The sequence below is a fragment of the Lepidochelys kempii genome, chromosome 20, assembly GCF_965140265.1.
Source record: "Lepidochelys kempii isolate rLepKem1 chromosome 20, rLepKem1.hap2, whole genome shotgun sequence".
In the NCBI taxonomy this organism is placed as follows: domain Eukaryota; kingdom Metazoa; phylum Chordata; order Testudines; family Cheloniidae; genus Lepidochelys; species Lepidochelys kempii.
In genome coordinates this window covers 20,060,040-20,079,911 of record NC_133275.1, presented here as the reverse complement: position 1 = coordinate 20,079,911, position 19,872 = coordinate 20,060,040, and the positions used below count along the sequence as shown (strand labels likewise).

Here is a 19,872-nt window from a genome sequence, read left to right as displayed (position 1 = left end):
CTGGCGCAGGGGAGACTTGGCTCTGCCCCCTGTGACTGCCTGGTCCTCTAAGTCCCCATGGGGGGTGGGGTGTCAGCCACCTGGTCCCCGGGAGAAGCAGCCAGCATCATGACTCTGAGCACAGATCGTGCCCGGTGCCTGAACTGGCTATTTGGAGGCTGCACTGCTCTCTGTCTCCAAAAGGAGGCGCTGTTCCTGGCAGGCTCCATTCCCTTGCCTGCCTGTCCGTGTCTCCATCCCTGGTTGGCTCTGGGCTCCCCGTTCTTGCCTCCTGCACCCTCCCCTCCCCCAGTTCTAGCAATGTGCATCTGGGACAAGTGATGCTTCTAGCGCCTCCTGCTGGGATGCGGTGCCCGTCTCTCCCCAGGGGGAGACTACACTTGACAGCTGCTGGGCTAGCGCAGCCTGGGTGTGTCCCTGGGCCAGGCTGAGGTGCTGCGGATAGCTTAGTGCCAGTTGGAACGGTGCTGAGTGCCATGGGATAACCTGCCACTCGCCTGCCCACCTTCCTCCCATCCCCCTGGCAGCGAGCTCCCTGCTCGCTCCCCTCTGGCGCAGACCCTGCCCTGTCCCCCTGGCAGCGAGCTCCCTGCTCGCTCCCCTCTGGCGCAGACCCTGCCCTGTCCCCCTGGCAGCGAGCTCCCTGCTCGCTCCCCTCTGGCGCAGACCCTGCCCTGTCCCCCTGGCAGCGAGCTCCCTGCTCGCTCCCCTCTGGCGCAGACCCTGCCCTGTCCCCCTGGCAGCGAGCTCCCTGCTCGCTCCCCTCTGGCGCAGACCCTGCCCTGTCCCCCTGGCAGCGAGCTCCCTACTGTCTCCCCTCTGGCGCAGACCCTGCCCTGTCCCCCTGGCAGCGAGCTCCCTGCTCGCTCCCCTCTGGCGCAGACCCTGCCCTGTCCCCCTGGCAGTGAGCTCCCTACTGTCTCCCCTCTGGCGCAGACCCTGCCCTGTCCCCCTGGCAGTGAGCTCCCTGCTGTCTCCCCTCTGGTGCAGACCCTGCCCTGTCCCCCTGGCAGCGAGCTCCCTGCTCGTTCCCCTCTGGTGCACATCTACCGTCCCCCTGGCGATGAGCTCCCTGCTCGCTCCCCAGCACTGATGGAGCCCTGCCCATATGCTGCTTCCCCTTCTCTGTGGGCTCTGGCTGCTAGGGATGCTGTCCTGCCGCGGGATCCAGCTGATCTGTGTGTGTGTGTTTGCCCTGCAGACCTGATCGTGGGTGCATTCGGAGTGGACACGGCCGTGGTGTACCGGTAGGTGCTGTTCCTCTCTTGGGCTCTTTCCTGGGGATTTGGGGGCTGGTTCCAGGAGCCCACACTGTGTGGGTCAGCAACGCCAGGCCTGACCTCAGCCATGGGCTGTGGGAATCTAAAGACAACGCTGCCCCAGCCCACCATGGTGTTTCTGCACACCGGGTCCTTGTGCCCACCTAACCGTCTGCCCCCGCCCTATGCTGGCTGCCCCCAGCTGGAGGTTACCCAAGCGGTGGTCCTCTCCAGCCAGCTTGGAACTTGTTTCCTAGGGTGTTGGCAACACTGGGGGATGGCATGGGAGCCAGCCTGAGCCATGGGCATCCCCGGCTCCTGGCTGGCATCGCTTTGGGCATGGCGGGGAGGGGAAGCAGCTGCTCCGGGGATTCCTGGCCCAACTGGCTCAATCTGGAGTCAGATCCTCTCTTGTGTGAATGGCCCAGCCCTAGAGAAGCATGGGGCTGATTGACACCAGCCGGGGAGCCAGCCCCTCTGCAGGCAGAAGAGACAGCGTCCGAGCTGTCTGGCCCCATTTCCCATCACCCCTTCAGGGTCAGCCCAGTCCCAACCCTCCTTTAGTCCCTTCAGGCTGTGAATATAGCGTGTGACCATCTTCCCTGTCATTCCTGCCCCCCCGTCCCCCCCCACAGAGGCCGCCCCATCGTCTACGCCAGCGCCTCCCTCAACATCTTCCCCGCCATGTTCAACCCTGAAGAGCGATCCTGCACGCTGGAGGGCACCGACGCCCACGTGGCCTGGTAGGTAACACACCCCCTTCGAGATGTGCCCTGCCGGCAGGGGGTGGAGAGCACCGGGCGGGGCTCAGGGCCTCCCTCCAGACAGGCGCTGCTTCCATCGACTTCTTCTGACGCAGCTTGCCTGTCTGAGAGTCTCGGCTGAGGTGCCTGGCTGTTGGGTTCTCCTTCGCTTCTTGCCCTGCACTGCCGCATCTGTGGTTAAACAGCTGTTGCATCCCACCCCAGAGGTGGCTGCACTGCAGTGTGGGGTGGTGGGGAGCGCACCCTGTGCATAGTGTGCATGAGGACCCGGCAAGGCAGACGGCCCCAGCCCCGTCAGCGGGACTAAGCGGGTGTCGGGCAAATAGCGTCTCCTTTTAGCTTTTGTTATGAACTCCAGTGCTGGGGCTGGCCTCACTGAAACACTGCCAATGAACTCCGCTCTGGGGGGGGACCCCCCCCAACAGCCCCCTGGGTGTAACCTCGCGTAGCTGCATAGGGCGTGTGTGAATTGCCCCCTGCGGCTCGTTGGTCTCACTCCAGGGAGGCGTGGGGGGTTAATGTCCCCCGGGCCTGCTGGGGGTTTGTTTATCGCAAGCTATTTATCCGTTGCTCAGCAACAGGGGCTGCTGGCAGCCTGCCCTCCCCTTCCATGAATGAGCGATCGTGAGGCACTTGCAGCCAGCTGAAGGGAGCTGGGGCGCTGGCTGTCCGGCCTGGACCTTGGGGCTGCGGGCGGGGCAGCTAGGGGGAGGCAGCTTCAGCCCTGGAGTGGGGGCAGATGGGGGATCAGCATTAGAAGGGGGGAGAGGGTGGGGAGGGGTATCGGCAGTGGTGGTGGGAAGGATTGGCAGGATCAGCATTACAGGGGGTAGGGCAGCAGGAATGCCTCAAGGGGCCAGTCAGGTGCTGCTCCTGATGCCCCTATGTGCTGTAGCAGCCCTCCGCACCCTTCACCCTGGGAAGGATTTGACCTGAAGAATCCCCTCGCTCTGATTATGATCTTGCTCCCACCTCCAGTGGTTTGCTTGCCTTTGGGGTTAACGATTAACCAGGGGTTCCTGGTAGCCAGCTCACAGCTGCACCAAGGACAGGGTGCGAGATTGGGATAGGTCCGTAACTCCGGAATTGGGGGGGCAGCAATCTGAGGGCTATTTGAAAGTGGGGAGGCGGCAGCCCTGGAGCTGTCACTGGCTCTGGGGTAACTGAAGATCCTGGGATCTGGGTTCAGGGCTCCAGGGCTCTCCCCCTTGGGTCTAGCTGTCGCCCAGCCTTGGGGCAGCCCAGGTCTGGTAGGAGCACAACTTGTGGCCATAGTGTAGACCAGGGGCCCCGTGCCCATTCCCAGCCCTGCCAGTGACTCTGGCCGGATCAGTTCCCTGCTCTGTGCCTCAGTTTCCCTGTTGCACCATGAGGAGGGCGTCTCTCTCCATCCACCTTCCCAGAGGAGTGGGTAACTAAGGGGAGGGCAGAGCCCGGGACTTGGGGTCAGCACTCCTACGTCCTGCTCCTGGCTCTGCCACTGACCATCTGCACCGACATGGGTTGCCGGGTCTGTACAGGGCTCCCGAGCCATTGTCCCTTCAGTGGGTAAGTTCTGCCCCTGTGCTGTTTCTGGCAGGGCCCTGGCAGGCTCTGCCAGGTGTTGTCCTGCCCCAGGCTCATTGCATGTCTCTCTCTCTCTCTCTCCCCCCTCGGCAGCATAAACCTGAGCTTCTGCCTCAACGCCTCGGGGAAGCACGTGCCCGACTCCATCGGTGAGTAATGAGCTTGGGCGCCGGTCAGAGCAGCCAGGAACCCAGTGCTGCCCCAGATCTTCCCAGAATCCCCTGGTCTGGGGAGTCTCACTGTCCTGGGGCACTGGGAAACCAGGCAGCCAGTGGGGGCGTGTCCATTTTAGTGCGGGGTAGGTGAGTGAAGCAAGGTCAGGGCTTGGGTGGGAACAAAGGGGGCAGCGCATACTGGTGTTGGTGAGTCAGTAGGGGGTGCTTGTCCCCCTAAGGAAAGGTGGTTTCATGGTTGAGGCACTGATCTGGGAGCCAGGACTCCTGGGTCCTACACTCAGTTGTGCTGCTCCCTTGGGGCAAGTCATTTACCCACTTTCCCTCAGTTTGTCGCTGTTCATGAAGTGCTGGTAACTCGCTCTCAGTCATTTATTACCTGATTAATTTTTGAACCAGTATCCCAGCACGGTGATGGGGCACTGTGCTGCAGGGAGTGGGGTGAGGGCTCAGCAGAGGGCACTCTCCCCACGCAGTCGATGCTGACTCCAGCACGTGGGGACACTGCTGTGTTTCAGATGAGATGTAACACTGAGGTCCTGGCTATTCGTGGGTATTAAAGATGCTCTGATCACTGTTCCCTCTAAGCTGTGCGTGTGTATGTGCACACACAGATCCTAAACCCCGCGCACACAAAAATTTGCACAGAAGAAATTTTTTGCACACACAGCCTGTCAAAAATTAGAGGGAACATTAACATTTTCCCGCAGTTGGGGTGACCTGTTTGGTGACCTGTGTCCTCATTCAGTTCAGACTTGGGTAATTTCTTTCTGCCTCTAAATTCCCCTTAATTCCAGTGGGACACAGGAATTTATCTTTACTTCCTAAACTGCTTTGTAAGGTTGCTGTGTGCTGTTAAACAGCTGCTGAGCCCCACCCCAGAGGTGGCTGCATGTCAGTGGTAGATGAAGGGCTCCCTTCTGAGGCCAGCTGGTGCCTTTGTGAAGAGAGGTGGGGAGTTAGTGGGGTGCTGCTGAGTCCCAGAGCCGTGACTGCAGAACTGCCCTGGCCCCTGAGCTTTCCAGTCACCCTGGCCTCTCCTTCCCTCGACAGGGTTCACTGTGGAGCTGCACCTGGACCACCTGAAGCAGAAGGGGGCCATTAAGCGGGCGCTGTTCCTGCACTCCCGCCAGCCTCACCTGGCACAGACCATCAAGGTGCACAATGGCGCCCTGGAGGAGTGCAGGGAGATGAAAATCTACCTCCGGGTAAGTGGGGTCAGCCCAGCCGAGAGCCACAACCCTGCACTGGGGTAACCCACCTGATTCCCCAGGGGGCTCAGAGCCAGCCCTCGCCTGTGAGGAGGGTATAGGAGGCTCATTGGGGAGGCTGCCAGACCTGTGGTTCTCTCTAGCTCCCCAGCGCACGTTGCCCAGTGCACCTGAGCTCTCACGGCCACGGAAGGTCTGCGCTGGCCAGGCTGCCATGGCAGTGGAGTGCCCCGGGAGTCCTGGCCTGCGCCAGCCCTGGGCCAAAGCCGGGTCTGTGCTGCCCTGAGCACTCCTCTCTCCCCAGAACGAGTCGGAGTTCCGCGACAAGCTGTCCTCCATCCACGTGGCACTGAGCTTTGTCCTGGACCCACAGGCCCCGGCAGACGCCCACGGGCTGCAGCCCATCCTCAACTACCTCACCAAGAGCTACATCGAGCGGAAGGTGCGAGGGGAGAGAGGGGTGGAGACCTGCTGCCAACTCCCAGGGGGACTGGCGCCACGCTGCCCGGGCTCCTCTGTAGCGGGTGCTGACGGCTACAGGCTCCCGGCTCTGTTCTGGTGGCAGGACCTGGCCGGGGTAGGGGAGCCCCAGCTTGGATCTCAGAGTTGGGGGGTTGCCAGCCCAGCTTTGTCAGCAGGGCCAGGCCCTGGGAGGGAGGGATCAAATCGGGCGCCCAGGGCCATTTCCCAGGGGCTTTCCTGCCTGCTGTGCCCTCGGGAGGTCCCCTAGATCCAGTCTCACCACGAGAAGGTGCCTCTCCCCAGGCCGCAGGCTCCTTAGCACCCCCCCGTGGAGCCCGCATACCAGCTCCCAGCTGCTTCCCGCCCTGTTCTGTTTCCGGCTGGCCCTGGCACGGGCGTATCATAGAATATCAGGGTTGGAAGGGACCTCAGGAGGTCATCTAGTCCAACCCCCTGCTCAAAGCAGGACCAATCCCCAACTAAATCATCCCAGCCAGGGCTTTCTCAAGCCTGACCTTAAAAATATCTAAGGAAGGAGATTCCACCACCTCCCTAGGTAACGCATTCCAGTGTTTCACCACCCTCCTAGTGAAAAAGTTTTTCCTAATATCCAACCTAAATCTCCCCCACTGCAACTTGAGACCATTACTCCTCATTCTGTCATCTGCTACCATTGAGAACAGTCTAGAGCCATCCTCTTTGGAACCCCCTTTCAGGTAATTGAAAGGTAGGGCAGGCAGAAATAAAACACTCACCCCCACCCCCCCCAGCACTGCCATCCCCAACCCCTGATGCACCAGTGGAAGAGATGGGGCCCAGGAGGGCACCATGGGGCCGGGTGGCTCCCCATGTGTGTGCTCCACGGGTCTCGGCTGTGTGGTCCCCCAGCTCTCTATGGGGCCCTGGCTGACTGTGCTGTGCCCATCCCTCTCTCGTCGTGCCCCAGGAGCTAAGGGGCAGAGCGCTGGGGCAGGGCCTTGAGTGCTAAGCTGGGCAGCTCCGTGGTCTGCACCAGGCTCAGGAGAGCCGCCTTGGGGGGGCCAGTTGTGGGGCAAGGAGGCTGCTGTCACTGTAGAGACAGCAGGGGAGGGGGTACCCCATGACCAAGGGACACAGGTTGCAGGGCTGCTCACACAGACCCGCACCCCTTCTCTCTGACCTCCAGGCCCAGATCCAGCTGGACTGTGGCGAGGACAATATCTGCGTCCCCGACCTGCAGCTTGACGTCTTTGGGTAAGGCTGGCAGGAGGCACTTCGGGCAGGGGCAATGCCGGGGGGCATCTGCAGTGACCAGCTCAGAGCGTGGGGTGAGCTGTGGGCAGCAGTCTGCCCAGGGGGAGCAGCCCCGCCCTGTGGGGGGATGTGGTCTAGCGGTGCTGGCTGGCAGAGACGACTGGTGCCTGATGATAGCGGGGGGGGGGGCACAATTTAAAGGTTCCCCCCCAAACAACTTGAGTCACGCCTCCCCCCAACCCTAGCCGCCCTTCCCTGCAGCTCCCAGCTGTTTGCTGCTCCCTCTCCCCACCGCCGCAGCTTGCAGCTTGCCAGCACCAGGAGCTGCCTCAAAGGGGAGGGGCCTGGCCGGCAAACCCTGGAAGAAATTGCGGGGGGGCATGACCCCACGTGGGGCCCCCCATGCATCACCTCTACAGGCTGGGAGCTAGGACTCCTGAGTTACATCCCTAGCCTCCAGCACCCTGCCCACGTCTCAGTGAAGGGTCCATGCTGGGACCAGCGCTGAGGATGCTCTGGGAAGCCCGGGCATAGGGCAACCCCCCGCAACCCCCGTCAGGCTGAGGGTGCAGAGGGCTGGGAGCAAAGATCAAGGCCAGCCGCCCAGGTGGATGAGAGCAGGGCATTGTGCATGAGTTGCCAGCGGGCCGGAGCAGGGAGGGGGCACAGTTAAGGCTACGGAGGGGCGGTTAGCGCTGGGGGTGGGGAGGGAGGGGGCTATGAGTGATGCTGCTCCCCCAGGCTGGGTTTCCGGGCTGCAGCCCCATCTTTTCTGGGTGCTTGCGTGTGGCAGAGACCCTGGGGAGTTTTTTTACCTCACCACGAGGTGGGGCTGTTCCTCAGGGCACCTGCTGCCTTGGGCTTTGGGGCAGGTCTGCCCAGATCTGGCTGGGACAGCGCAGGAGTGGTGTCTGGGGGTCATGGCTCAGGTACCCTACAGCAGGGTGCCAGCTTCCCCCCCCCCCCCATCAGCTTCCTTTTCTTCCACCTCCCTCCCTCCCTCTCCTGCTGCCCAGGGTGCCCAGTGGCTGATAGTGCCCTGCTCTCTGGATCATGGGGTGTGAGAGGAGAGCTGCCCCCTGGGTGTGGGGCTGGGCAGTCCCCGGAGGCCCCAGGTCAGTGGGGTGGGGTGGGGATCGCCTCTGTCTGGTGCTGGATGGGAGCCCGGGGACGCTGCCCAGAGTGTCCCCCTCTGCTCTGGACCTGCTCCAGTTTCTCCCGGCCCCGTGGGCCTGAGGCGGCTGGGTCTGGTGTGGTGCTCATCCTCCTGGCAAGGCCCCGATGTGGTGAGAGGAGGGCAGGAGCTCAGCCCCCTCCCTCGCAGAGCTCTGAGCCCGGCCTGGAGGAGGCCCGCTGCGGTACCCCAGCTGCGTGGGCGACGTGACTCCCCCTCCCCCACACACGTGGCCTAACGCAAAGCAGCTGTGCCCACATATGGAAGCCCTTAGCCTGGCGCTGAGTGTAAGCGGAGCTGGGCGGAGCGCAGGCAGCGTGGGCACAGCTGTGTGAACAGCAGGGTCCCCCCCACGAGCTGCTGAATGGGGGTTCTGGCTGGCAGGCGCGGTGCAGGCAGCAGGTAGACTGGTCATGCCGTGCCGGGGCGGGAGGGGCCGTGTCTCTGCCTGTGGCAGGGCCAAGGCCAGGATGTGCCCGCTGGTTCTCATGCCCGTTGTGCCCTGCAGGGAGCACAGCGTGGTGTACCTGGGTGACAAGAATGCCCTGAACCTGACCTTCAACGCCCGCAACCGCGGGGAGGGTGGCGCCTACGAAGCCGAGCTCTACGTCATCCTGCCCGCTGAGGCTGACTACTCTGGGGTGATCCGCAACCATGGGGTAGGTGGCAGAGACACCCGGGGATCAGAGCACCCCGCAAGCCATGCTGCAGCTGGGTCACAGCTGGGCAAGGCCCTCTGCTCTGGGAGTGATGCAGGCTCCAGGGACATTGCTCCCGGCTGCTCCCTCGCAGTGCCATGGGGCCCATGGCCCTGGCTCGGGGCTGCAGCTCCTTGGCATGGGCCCCTCGGTGCCAGTGTGAGCCCCCGGAACAGGGTGGCCTGGCATGTGCTGCCTGCTGTAAGGGGACCCCTGGGGACGGGACTCCTGCAGGGGGGCTCAGGTGTGCCTCTGCTCCCCACAGCAGGGTGGGTACGGGCAGAGGGCCCGGTATCTCCTCTCCCCTCCATTCCCCGTCCTCTGCAGACCCCCTTCCCCTGCAGCCCTGCTCTGATCCCAGCTTCCTTCCCCTCCTGCTCAGAACTTCACCAACCTGAGCTGCGCCTACGAGTCAGTGAACCGGACCCGCATGGTGATCTGTGACCTCGGCAACCCCATGAAGTCTGGCACCAGTGTGAGTAGCTGTCCCACAGCTGGAGCACCCTGGAGAGCTGCCCCGGGCAGTCCTCACTGGGCAGTGCCCTCTGCCCCCTGGGAATGGCCACCCAACTGAGAGGCCAGGCAGGACAGCTGGGTGCCATGGCACTGAGGTGTCTGGCATTGGGGAGTGGGGAGGGTGGGGTTTTGGGGTGCCTGGCCTGGTGAGGCTCCGGGTGTGGGGGTGGTTGGGTGCTAGGGCAGGTGGGCATTGGGAAGGGCAAGGCCAGTGGGGCACAAGGGTGGCTGCATGCTGCGGTATGTGGGGCGCTGGGACAGCTGGGCATTGGGGAGCTGGGGAGTGGGGGTGGGGCAGACAGGGAATTTTTCCCTTTGTTCCCAGGAAATCTGCTGCTGGCATGTGTTGCCGAGGGCCCAGCTCTCCTACGGATGAGCCCAGGGGCCGGGGGCACGTCAGGGGCGGGCAGGGAGCTGGGGGCAGATCAGGGGAGGGGGTGGGCAGGGAGCTGGGCTGTGAGAGGCCGGGGGCAGTTTGGGGGAGAGGGGAGGGCAGGGAGCTGGGCTGTGAGGGGCCGGGGGCAGTTTGGGGGAGAGGGGAGGACAGGGAGCTGGGCTGTCAGGGGCCGGGGGACACATTGGGGGCAGATGGGGAGCTGGGCTGTCACGGGACAATGGGCACATCAGGGGCGGGTGGGGAGCTAGGTCCTTCCAGGGAGCTGGGAGAATGGAGCCATTAACTCTCCTCTGTCCCCCAGCTCTGGGGGGGCCTGCGCTTCACCGTCCCCCATCTTCGTGATAACAAGAAGACCATCCAGTTCGAGTTCCAGATCCGGAGGTAATGCCAGGCATCCTTTTCTTCCCCCCCCACCCGCGTCCCTCCCCCACTCTGAGACCCGCCCTCCCCAGGTATGGGTTGGGGTCAGGGCTCCCCACTCCCATAGCCCTATTGCTCCCTTAGGGAGGATCCCAGGCTGGGGCACCCCCATGCAGGAGCCCAGATGCACCCAGGGCTTAATTTGTAATGAAAGAGGTGTCGGGGCTCAAGCAACTTTTTTACATTCTTAACAAATGTGGCAAGTCCAGAGGTGCCGGGGCTCTGACTGGCCAGGCCCGGCGGTGCCAGGGCTGTCCCCACGGAGGGAGTGGGCCGTCCCATGCAGGGGAGCAGGGAGCCATGCGGGGCGCAGCAGGGAGCCATTGCGGGGGAGCGGGCTGCTCCGTGACGCGCTCTGCTCTCTCCACAGCAAGAACGAGAACAACTCCCGCAGCGAGGTGGTGGCGTTCCCACTCCGCGTCAAGGCCTCCGCCAGGGTCTCCTCCCACGGGTGAGTGTGCCCAGCCTTGAGCCAAGGGGGCCTGGCCTTGGGGGGGCCAGCACTGAGTCCAGGTCCTGCTAGCTGCTCCTTTGTAGCCCCCCAGCGCCCCTCCAGAAAATAGCCCCCTCCCCCAGTCACTAATTCACATCCTGCCCAGGCGGGCAGGGAAGCCCTGGCCCAGCTGTGGCTGTTCTGTGGCCCCTGCATGACACAAGTTCAGCAGCTCTCAGCGCAGATCGCCAGTGGCTCCACGCTGCAGAGGCTGACTGGGCTGCGGAGACAGATCCCCAGGGCCAGCAGCCAGTGACCACCTGCGCCTGCCCCGCAGGGTCTCCAAGCCTGAGGCCGTGTCCTTCCCCATCTTGGGCTGGAAGCCTGGCAGAAATCCAGAGAAGGAGCAGGATGTGGGCCCCGAGGTGCAGCATGTGTATGAGGTGGGTGTCATTCGCAGCACAGCTCCCCTGGCTGGCAGCATCGGGGCAGGGAGCAGCGCCATACCCCCTGCAGGCTGGGTGGAAGCAGTCCAATCTTCCAGCCCCTCTGCTGGGGGATAGCGGGGGGGCTGTGGGGCCAGGACAGGTTGGGGAGGGAGGTTCTGTGGGGCCAGTATGGGAGGAGAGGGGCTGCCTATGGAGCTCGTCTGATCGGGAGGCCCTGGGGGCCCATACTGAGAGGGAATATTTGGGGCGGGTGCACACTCCACCGGGGCACTCCATCCAGGCCAGCTGGAATGTCCCACTCCCTGCTTTCTCCTCTCCTCTTGCCTGGGGGTCATGGGCCCCGGGAGGCCACGGCACAGCCAGGTGGGCTGCCCCATTCCCGGTGAGCCCGGCACCCCGCAGGACACTGCTGCCTGGCACAGACCCTCTCACTCCCTCTCTCCCCTTGCAGCTGGTGAATGAGGGTCCCAGCACCATCAGCCATGGGGTCCTGGAGCTGAGCTGCCCTGTGAGCTTCCAGGGGAAACCGGTGATGTACGTGACCAGCTACTTGGTGCCGGCCAACTGCACCTCCAGCCAGCCTGTCAACCCGTTGAAGCTGCAGGTAACTGGAACGCAGGGTTGGCCCCGGGCAGGGCGAGCTTTTGTGTGCTGCGATGGGCTGGGGCTCTCCACTAGGGGGCAGTCCCCTAACCACACTGTCTGCATAGGGGCCTGGGGCAGGGCAGCAGGGGCTCAGGTTGGGCCAGCCATGTGCTGAGTCAGGGCTTCCAGGGGCTGGCAGTTGGGTGGGGGTTGGAGTTTGTTTCAGGAATCGCAAAAATTAGTGAATTGGGAGGGACAAGCACAGAGGAGGTGAGAGCTTCTGGGAAACCTGCTAATGCCCCAGTCCTGATCTAAAGCTCCTGCTACTCTCACCCTGCGCCCCATGCTCCTCATTGCCACCCGCAGCCCCTGCTCTAGCAATGACCGATGGCATTGAATTGTATCGTGTGTTTCTGTGCGGGGGATGCCATCCCATGCCCCTTCTTGGCTCCTGTTGCCGATGTCACGTTGCTTGGAGCGGCTCAGGACCTTGAGTGCCGAGTCAGGCAGACTGTCAGAAGCAGGGCAGATGCCCCAAGCGGGTGGTATGTTCTGTAATTCGATTTCACTAAGCCAGTAACAAGTGTGAACTCCTGGATTGCTGTACCAGCCTTACCATGGAGTCACAGACCCTCCCCTCAGACTCTCCAGTCTGTTTTGCCACTGGACTTAATGATAAATAGTCACACACACCAAAAATCACACCACATCCAAGAGACCAGTCACTTACCCCAGATCAACTGATGCTCTAGATCCTACTCCAAAGAGCCAGTTCTTTACTTAACTGTTTAAAGGTTTATTAACTAAGAAAAAGCAATAAGGGAGTTATTTACAGGTTAAAGCAAGCAAATGTACACACACCATGAGTTACCATCTCAGTCCTAAGAGGGAAAGCATTGTAGTGATCTGTCTTTTCCAAGTGTCTTTGAATCCCCTGGGGGTCTCTGGCCCTTCAGAGTTCAAACAGCCAAAAAGATGCTGTTTCTTCTTGTGAGAAATTTTTATTCCCTTCCCCCAGAGTTCAGGATGATGGGATGAGTCCATGTGCATGTCTCCTCTTCTTGGGTGGAGGGTCTTTTGTCCTCTGACATTCCCCAGTGGTTTGTCTGGTTCTATTGGCAGTTTCAAAGCAAACACTTTCACATTACAGAGCAGACACTGAAATCTGACCTTATACCATGGGACCCAGACATTATCAGTGAAATGAATACATTACTCCTGGGGGAATTCTGTGCCTAAAAATTCTGCACACAATATTTTAAAATTCTGCAAATTTTATTTATCAAAATAACACAGTATAATCAGATTAGTTCCAATATTTTGGTAATTTATTCCAAAATACCTGTCAGCAAGTCTGTCTGTAACAATACAAACAACAAAAAACATTTCCTGAATGTTTATTGACAAATAGATGCCTTACTAGGCATATTAATACAGAACTTTGAGTAATAATTCATTTAAACTACAATACAGAACCATATTTCCTGCCCTCCTCAGAAGCAGTGCAAAGGCTGGTTGGAATCAGGGTAACATAGGAGCTGAGGGAGAGGGAAGTAATTGCTGGGAAGAAGCCTGGATGTGAACTTGGAGGATTGTTGGGTGTGGGTGGGAAAAGTATGGAACAGGGTTTTTTTCAGGGGAGAAGGGGGATTGTTAGGGAGCCTTCACAATGCGGACACTGGCTGACCCCCTCCCCCATATGTCCCTGCACCCCTTGTCCACATGTGCCCCTGCGCCCTCACTCAGCCACCCCCCACTCCCATTCAGCCACTGCTCCAGTCTTCCCTCCCACTAGCCCTTCTGAATCCCAGTCTGTGGGCCCCACCCAGAAGCCCCATGTGCCACACACTGTCCATCTGCCCCAGAGCCCAAGCCTCCTGACCTGGTCCCACAGGCAGGGCGCTAGAGGAATGCAGCCTCTTCTCTTCCCTATCTGCAGCTGGCGCTGCTCCTGCCTGGGAGTGGCGGCTCTGTTCTGGCGCCACAGCAGCCTCTGGTGGGTGAAAGGTGTAGCTGCAGCACGTCTCAGCCGAATGTATTTTCTGCTGAGAAAAAAAGTCTGCACGGCACATGAATTCTGCGCATGTGCAGTGGTGCAGAATTGACCCAGAAGTAATACACACAGCAATGTACAAGCATTCCATAGAGTCTAGACACTAAAAACATTTTTATAAGACTAATATCCATTTTGAGCAAAGCTAATGTACAGGTGACCTGGTCTGGTCTCCAGCTACAAAGTCGTCAGTTCTTAGCTAGTGCCTAAAGCCTGGGCAAGAGCTGGCATCTCTCTTGCAAGGGTCACAGCTGGATTGGAGTCAGAGGGGTTGGCAGCTGTGGGACAGGTCAGAAGTGCTTGCCTTTACCAGTGGGGGTGGGATCTAGCAGGGATCTTGCAGGCCTGGCATCCCCACCCTGCCCTTCCCTTGCACAGGGCATGTGGGGGGCCAAACGAAGGTGACTCACTCTCCTTGGAATGTGTTTGCAGCTGGAGCAGAGACCCACCGCCTCTCCCAGCTCGGAGCAGCATTATCTGCAGAGACGAGACGCGGCGCGGAGCAGTGGGGCCTCCGGGAGCCCTCACACCCTGGTCAGTGCTTCTCTGAACTCTGCACACCCCAGGCCAGGGGTCGTTGATTTCTGTGTGCAGCTGCGCCCAGAGTGCCCTGTGACTGCTAGGGGAACAGTGCACAAAAATGAGTCTCCACCCAGCCCTGGAGTGGAGAGTCATGAATCGACACCCACTCCCCAGGGCCTACGGGCCTGGCACGCATGAGCAGAGTGTTATCCATGTCCTTGCCCTGTTCTAATTCAGGAGTGTTTGGTGCATCCAGGCTCCTGCCATTGCACGTGGATTCAGATTTCTCCTCCCACTCCCACGCAGCACTGCTGTGTGCTGTCCTGCACCAGAGGTGGCTGCATTCTGGTTCTGCCACTGCTACCAGCCTCCTTTTCCATGCAGAGCCTGGCACCAGCGATGGTTGCTCTGCCTTTCAGAATGCTGAAGCTAATCCCAGTCACTGGGCTCTCAGCCCGGGCTGTCTCCACCGAGCCCCCATTCCTGGGGCTGCTTGCCAGCAGCCACAGGTGTCCCAAGGTCTAATGTTGGAGATGGTCACTTCTATTCTGCTGGGCCCCAACCCTTGCTGTGTCCCTGACCCTCTGTCCAATGGCCTCTCCCCACAGAAGTGCCCCGAGGCTGAGTGCTTCCAGCTGACCTGCCAGGTGGGGTTGCTGCAGAGGCAGCAGCGGGTCAGCCTGAAGCTCTACTTCCGGATATGGGCCAAAACTTTCCAGCAGGTGAGTGCTGCTCTGTCCCCTCCCACCCCCACCCCCAGGGCAGCCATGTCTGGGAGCCCCCCACACATGCTCCCCATGTGGGCCTAGCCTGGGGCCTCAGCTTTCCTGTCAGCAGGGGCCTCCTGAGTCGCTGTCTGTCCCCCAGGGCTGTCGGCTTCTCTTTAGTGCCTCAGTCCCCTCCAGCCCTGGGTGTCTGCGTGGCTCCTTCCATTTGCCAGTGTGTTTGGCAGGCTGGGGGTGGGGCTCCCTTTTCCCTGCTCTGGGCAGGCTGGCTCTGCCATCTGTCTGTCTGCATGGAGGCCCCACATTGCAGCTCCCACTCACTCAGCCCTGCCCTGGGGTCTCTCTAGGAACTCCCCCCACCACCACCCCCCACACACATCCCCACACCAGGGGAGCTGTGACACGGATGAGCTCCCTGAGTCTCCACAGAATCCCAGGGCACCTGTTGCTCCCTCCCAACCAGGTTCTTTGCTCAGACCCATCCTACCTGGGAAGGGGTAAACGGGGTCTCGCCCCCCCCTCCACTCCTCCAGACCAACTCGCGAGAATCACCCTGGGCGGTGTCAGCTGCTTCCAAGGATTGCTGCAATGTGTGGGTGGCACACGGCACCAGCCTGCCCAGCCCCCAAGCAATCCCCAGCAATGCACCTGCCTGCTCAGCCATCTCGCAGGCCTGCAGCAATGCACCTGCCTGCTCAGCCCCACAGCAAGGGTTAGCTGGGTGCCTGTCTGCCAGCCTGTGTCCAGATGTGAAGTGATAACAGCACCTGGTAGCCATCCCAACCCCTGCACTCTCCCAGCTCCATTGCTTGTTGCAACCACAAATTCACATCTGTTTCATAGAATCATAGAATATCAGGGTAGGAAGAGACCTCAGGAGGTCATCTAGTCCAACCTCCTGCTCAAAGCAGGACCAATCCCCAACTAAATCGTCCCAGCCAGGGCTTTCTCAAGCCTGACCTTAAAAACCTCTAGGGAAGGAGATTCTACCACCTCCCTAGGTAACGCATTCCAGTGTTTCACCACCCTCTTAGTGAAAAAGTTTTTCCTAATATCCAACCTAGACCTCCCCCACTGCAACTTGAGACCATTACTCCTCGTTCTGTCATCTGCTACCATTGAGAACAGTCTAGAGCCATCCTCTTTGGAACCCCCTTTCAGGTAGTTGAAAGCAGCTATCAAATCCCCCCTCATTCTTCTCTTCTGCAGGCTAAACAATCCCAGCTCCCTCAGCCTCTCCTCATAAGTCATGTCTTCTAGACCCCTAATCATTTTTGTTGCCCTTCGCTGGACTCTCTCCAATTTATCCACATCCTTCTTGTAGTGTGGGGCCCAAAACTGGACACAGTACTCCAGATGAGGCCTCACCAATGTCGAATAGAGGGGAACGATCACGTCCCTCGATCTGCTCGCTATGCCCCTACTTATACATCCCAAAATGCCATTGGCCTTCTTGGCAACAAGGGCACACTGCTGACTCATATCCAGCTTCTCATCCACTGTCACCCCTAGGTCCTTTTCCGCAGAACTGCTGCCTAGCCATTCGGTCCCTAGTCTGTAGCGGTGCATTGGATTCTTCCATCCTAAGTGCAGGACCCTGCACTTATCCTTATTGAACCTCATCAGATTTCTTTTGGCCCAATCCTCCAATTTCTCTAGGTCCTTCTGTATCCTATCCCTCCCCTCCAGCGTATCCACCACTCCTCCCAGTATAGTATCATCCGCAAATTTGCTGAGGGTGCAATCCACACCATCCTCCAGATCATTTATGAAGATATTGAACAAAACCGGCCCCAGGACCGACCCTTGGGGCACTCCACTTGATACTCCAGGTGAGGTCTCACCAATGCTGAATAGAGGAGAATGATCACATCCCTCGATCTGCTGGCAATGCCCCTACTTATACAGCCCAAAATGCTGTTAGCCTTCTTGGCAACAAGGGCACACTGTTGACTCATATCCAGCTTCTCATCCACTGTAATTCACGGGTCCCTTTCTGCAGAACTGCTCCCTAGCCATTCGGTCCCTAGTCTGTAGCAGTGCATGGGATTCTTCCATCCTAAGTGCAGGGCTCTGCACTTGTCCTTGTTGAATCTCATCAGATTTCTTTTGGCCCAATCCTCCAATTTGTCTAGGTCCCTCTGTATCCTGTCCCTGCCCTCCAGCGTATCTACCACTCCTCCCAGTTCAGGGTCATCTGCAAACCTGAGGGTGCAATCCACGCCATCCTCCAGATCATTAACGAAATTTGCCCAGGACAGAGCCCAGTGTCCCCTGATTGCAGCCTGGTCAGCTCGTCCTTTCCCTTCTCCTAACCCCAGCCAGGATCCCTTCGCTGCAACTGTATCTGGGGTCACCCATCGCAGCTTTTTCCGGTGCAGCGTCAGCCCTGCTGTTATGGCAGCCCCACAGCTGGTAGCTTAGAGCTGAGCTGGAGCTGTTGCATGCTGCTCTTGGTGCCTGTTGGGCCTTTCCAGCTAAGCAGGATCAGCCCTGGTCAATGCTGAGATGGGAGACCAGCAAAGAGCACCCAGGGTGTGCAGGAAGCATTGGGGGATGCTCTCCCCTTACTCAGTCCTGACCCCAATGCAGCATAAGGGGGTGTTATGCTGCAGTGTGGGTGCCCCCAGGGTGAGAATGGCTGTGCTGCGGGGGGCAAGTTGGGTGCCAGGGGTGAAGGGCTGACTGTGCTGCTCAAAGGGTAGTGGAGGGAAGGTGTAAAACCAGCGTCCTGGCCTTTTCTTGACCTGCTGCTCACAAACCGGGTAGAATTAGTGGGGGAAGCAAAAGTGGATGGGAATCTGGGAGGCAGTGACCATGAGTTGGTTGAGTTCAGGATCCTGACGCAGGGAACAAAGGTAAGCAGCAGGATACGGACCCTGGACTTCAGGAAAGCAGACTTCGACTCCCTCAGGGAACGGATGGCCAGGATCCCCTGGGGGACTAACTTGAAGGGGAAAGGAGTCCAGGAGAGCTGGCTGTATTTCAAGGAATCCCTGTTGAGGTTACAGGGACAAACCATCCCGATGAGTCGAAAGAATAGTAAATATGGCAGGCGACCAACTTGGCTTAATGGTGAAATCCTAGCGGATCTTAAACATAAAAAAGAAGCTTACAAGAAGTGGAAGGTTGGACATATGACCAGGGAAGAGTATAAAAATATTGCTCGGGCATGTAGGAATGTTATCAGGAGGGCCAAATCGCACCTGGAGCTGCAGCTAGCCAGAGATGTCAAGAGTAACAAGAAGGGTTTCTTCAGGTATGTTGGCAACAAGAAGAAAGCCAAGGAATGTGTGGGCCCCTTACTGAATGAGGGAGGCAACCTAGTGACAGAGGATGTGGAAAAAGCTAATGTACTCAATGCTTTTTTTGCCTCTGTTTTCACTAACAAGGTCAGCTCCCAGACTGCTGCGCTGGGCATCACAAAATGCGGAAGAGATGGCCAGCCCTCTGTGGAGATAGAGGCGGTTAGGGACTATTTAGAAAAGCTGGACGTGCACAAGTCCATGGGGCCGGACGAGTTGCATCCGAGAGTGCTGAAGGAATTGGCGGCTGTGATTGCAGAGCCACTGGCCATTATCTTTGAAAACTCGTGGCGAACCGGGGAAGTCCCGGATGACTGGAAAAAGGCTAATGTAGTGCCAATCTTTAAAAAAGGGAAGAAGGAAGATCCTGGGAACTACAGGCCAGTCAGCCTCACCTCAGTCCCTGGAAAAATCATGGAGCAGGTCCTCAAAGAATCAATCCTGAAGCACTTGCATGAGAGGAAAGTGATCAGGAACAGCCAGCATGGATTCACCAAGGGAAGGTCATGCCTGACTAATCTAATCGCCTTTTATGATGAGATTACTGGTTCTGTGGATGAAGGGAAAGCAGTGGATGTATTGTTTCTTGACTTTAGCAAAGCTTTTGACACGGTCTCCCATAGTATTCTTGTCAGCAAGTTAAGGAAGTATGGGCTGGATGAATGCACCATAAGGTGGGTAGAAAGCTGGCTAAATTGTCGGGCTCAACGGGTAGTGATCAATGGCTCCATGTCTAGTTGGCAGCCGGTATCAAGTGGAGTGCCCCAGGGGTCGGTCCTGGGGCCGGTTTTATTCAATATCTTCATAAATGATCTGGAGGATGGTGTGGATTGCACTCTCAGCAAATTTGCGGATGATACTAAACTGGGAGGAGTGGTAGATACGCTGGAGGGGAGGGATAGGATACAGAAGGACCTAGACCAATTGGAAGATTGGGCCAAAAGGAATCTGATGAGGTTCAATAAGGATAAGTGCAGGGTCCTGCACTTAGGACGGAAGAACCCAATGCACAGCTACAGACTAGGGACCGAATGGCTAGGCAGCGGTTCTGCAGAAAAGGACCTAGGGGTGACAGTGGACGAGAAGCTGGATATGAGTCAGCAGTGTGCCCTTGTTGCCAAGAAGGCCAATGGCATTTTGGGATGTATAAGTAGGGGCATAGCGAGCAGATCGAGGGACGTGATCGTTCCCCTCTATTCGACATTGGTGAGGCCTCATCTGGAGTACTGTGTCCAGTTTTGGGCCCCACACTTCAAGAAGGATGTGGATAAATTGGAGAGAGTCCAGCGAAGGGCAACAAAAATGATTAGGGGACTGGAACACATGAGTTATGAGGAGAGGCTGAGGGAGCTGGGATTGTTTAGCCTGCAGAAGAGAAGAATGAGGGGGGATTTGATAGCTGCTTTCAACTACCTGAAAGGGGGTTCCAAAGAGGATGGCTCTAGACTGTTCTCAATGGTAGCAGATGACAGAACGAGGAGTAATGGTCTCAAGTTGCAGTGGGGGAGGTTTAGATTGGATATTAGGAAAAACTTTTTCACTAAGAGGGTGGTGAAACACTGGAATGCGTTACCTAGGGAGGTGGTAGAATCTCCTTCCTTAGAGGTTTTTAAGGTCAGGCTTGACAAAGCCCTGGCTGGGATGATTTAACTGGGAATTGGTCCTGCTTTGAGCAGGAGGTTGGACTAGATGACCTTCTGGGGTCCCTTCCAACCCTGATATTCTATGATTCTATGATTCTATTCTGGTGGTGCCCTGCTCTGTGGGTGGGTCATCTCCCCACCCCAAAGGCAGCTGTATCTTGCAAAGCCCCTCCAGGGCTGTTAGCTGACCCCTGTGTTACCAGCACCCATGGCTTCCTGGACCTGAGGCCGACAGAAGCAAATTGCCCTGACATCTGGGCCATGCATGAGCTCCAAGGGCTGAT

General features: G+C 58.7%; 1 protein-coding gene across 9 annotated transcripts in view; it reads left to right on the top strand.

Annotated features, from left to right (window-relative positions):
* The window catches only part of ITGA5 (integrin subunit alpha 5), a 69,011-nt gene that overhangs the window by 46,822 nt on the left and 2,317 nt on the right, over nucleotides 1–19,872 (top strand). For 5 of the 9 annotated variants that reach the window (XM_073318277.1, XM_073318274.1, XM_073318273.1 and 2 more), the window contains exons 14-28: nucleotides 1,202–1,247; nucleotides 1,895–2,002; nucleotides 3,683–3,738; nucleotides 4,816–4,970; nucleotides 5,278–5,415; nucleotides 6,601–6,668; nucleotides 8,351–8,501; nucleotides 8,923–9,015; nucleotides 9,755–9,834; nucleotides 10,244–10,324; nucleotides 10,644–10,749; nucleotides 11,207–11,359; nucleotides 13,826–13,927; nucleotides 14,524–14,637; nucleotides 18,033–18,619. In XM_073318277.1, coding sequence (XP_073174378.1) covers nucleotides 1,202–1,247; nucleotides 1,895–2,002; nucleotides 3,683–3,738; nucleotides 4,816–4,970; nucleotides 5,278–5,415; nucleotides 6,601–6,668; nucleotides 8,351–8,501; nucleotides 8,923–9,015; nucleotides 9,755–9,834; nucleotides 10,244–10,324; nucleotides 10,644–10,749; nucleotides 11,207–11,359; nucleotides 13,826–13,927; nucleotides 14,524–14,637; nucleotides 18,033–18,619 — 2,038 coding nt within the window. The remainder of the gene's footprint in view (nucleotides 1–1,201; nucleotides 1,248–1,894; nucleotides 2,003–3,682; nucleotides 3,739–4,815; nucleotides 4,971–5,277; nucleotides 5,416–6,600; nucleotides 6,669–8,350; nucleotides 8,502–8,922; nucleotides 9,016–9,754; nucleotides 9,835–10,243; nucleotides 10,325–10,643; nucleotides 10,750–11,206; nucleotides 11,360–13,825; nucleotides 13,928–14,523; nucleotides 14,638–18,032; nucleotides 18,620–19,872) is intronic. The other 4 variants (XM_073318282.1, XM_073318279.1, XM_073318280.1 and 1 more) reach the window with 2 other exon arrangements.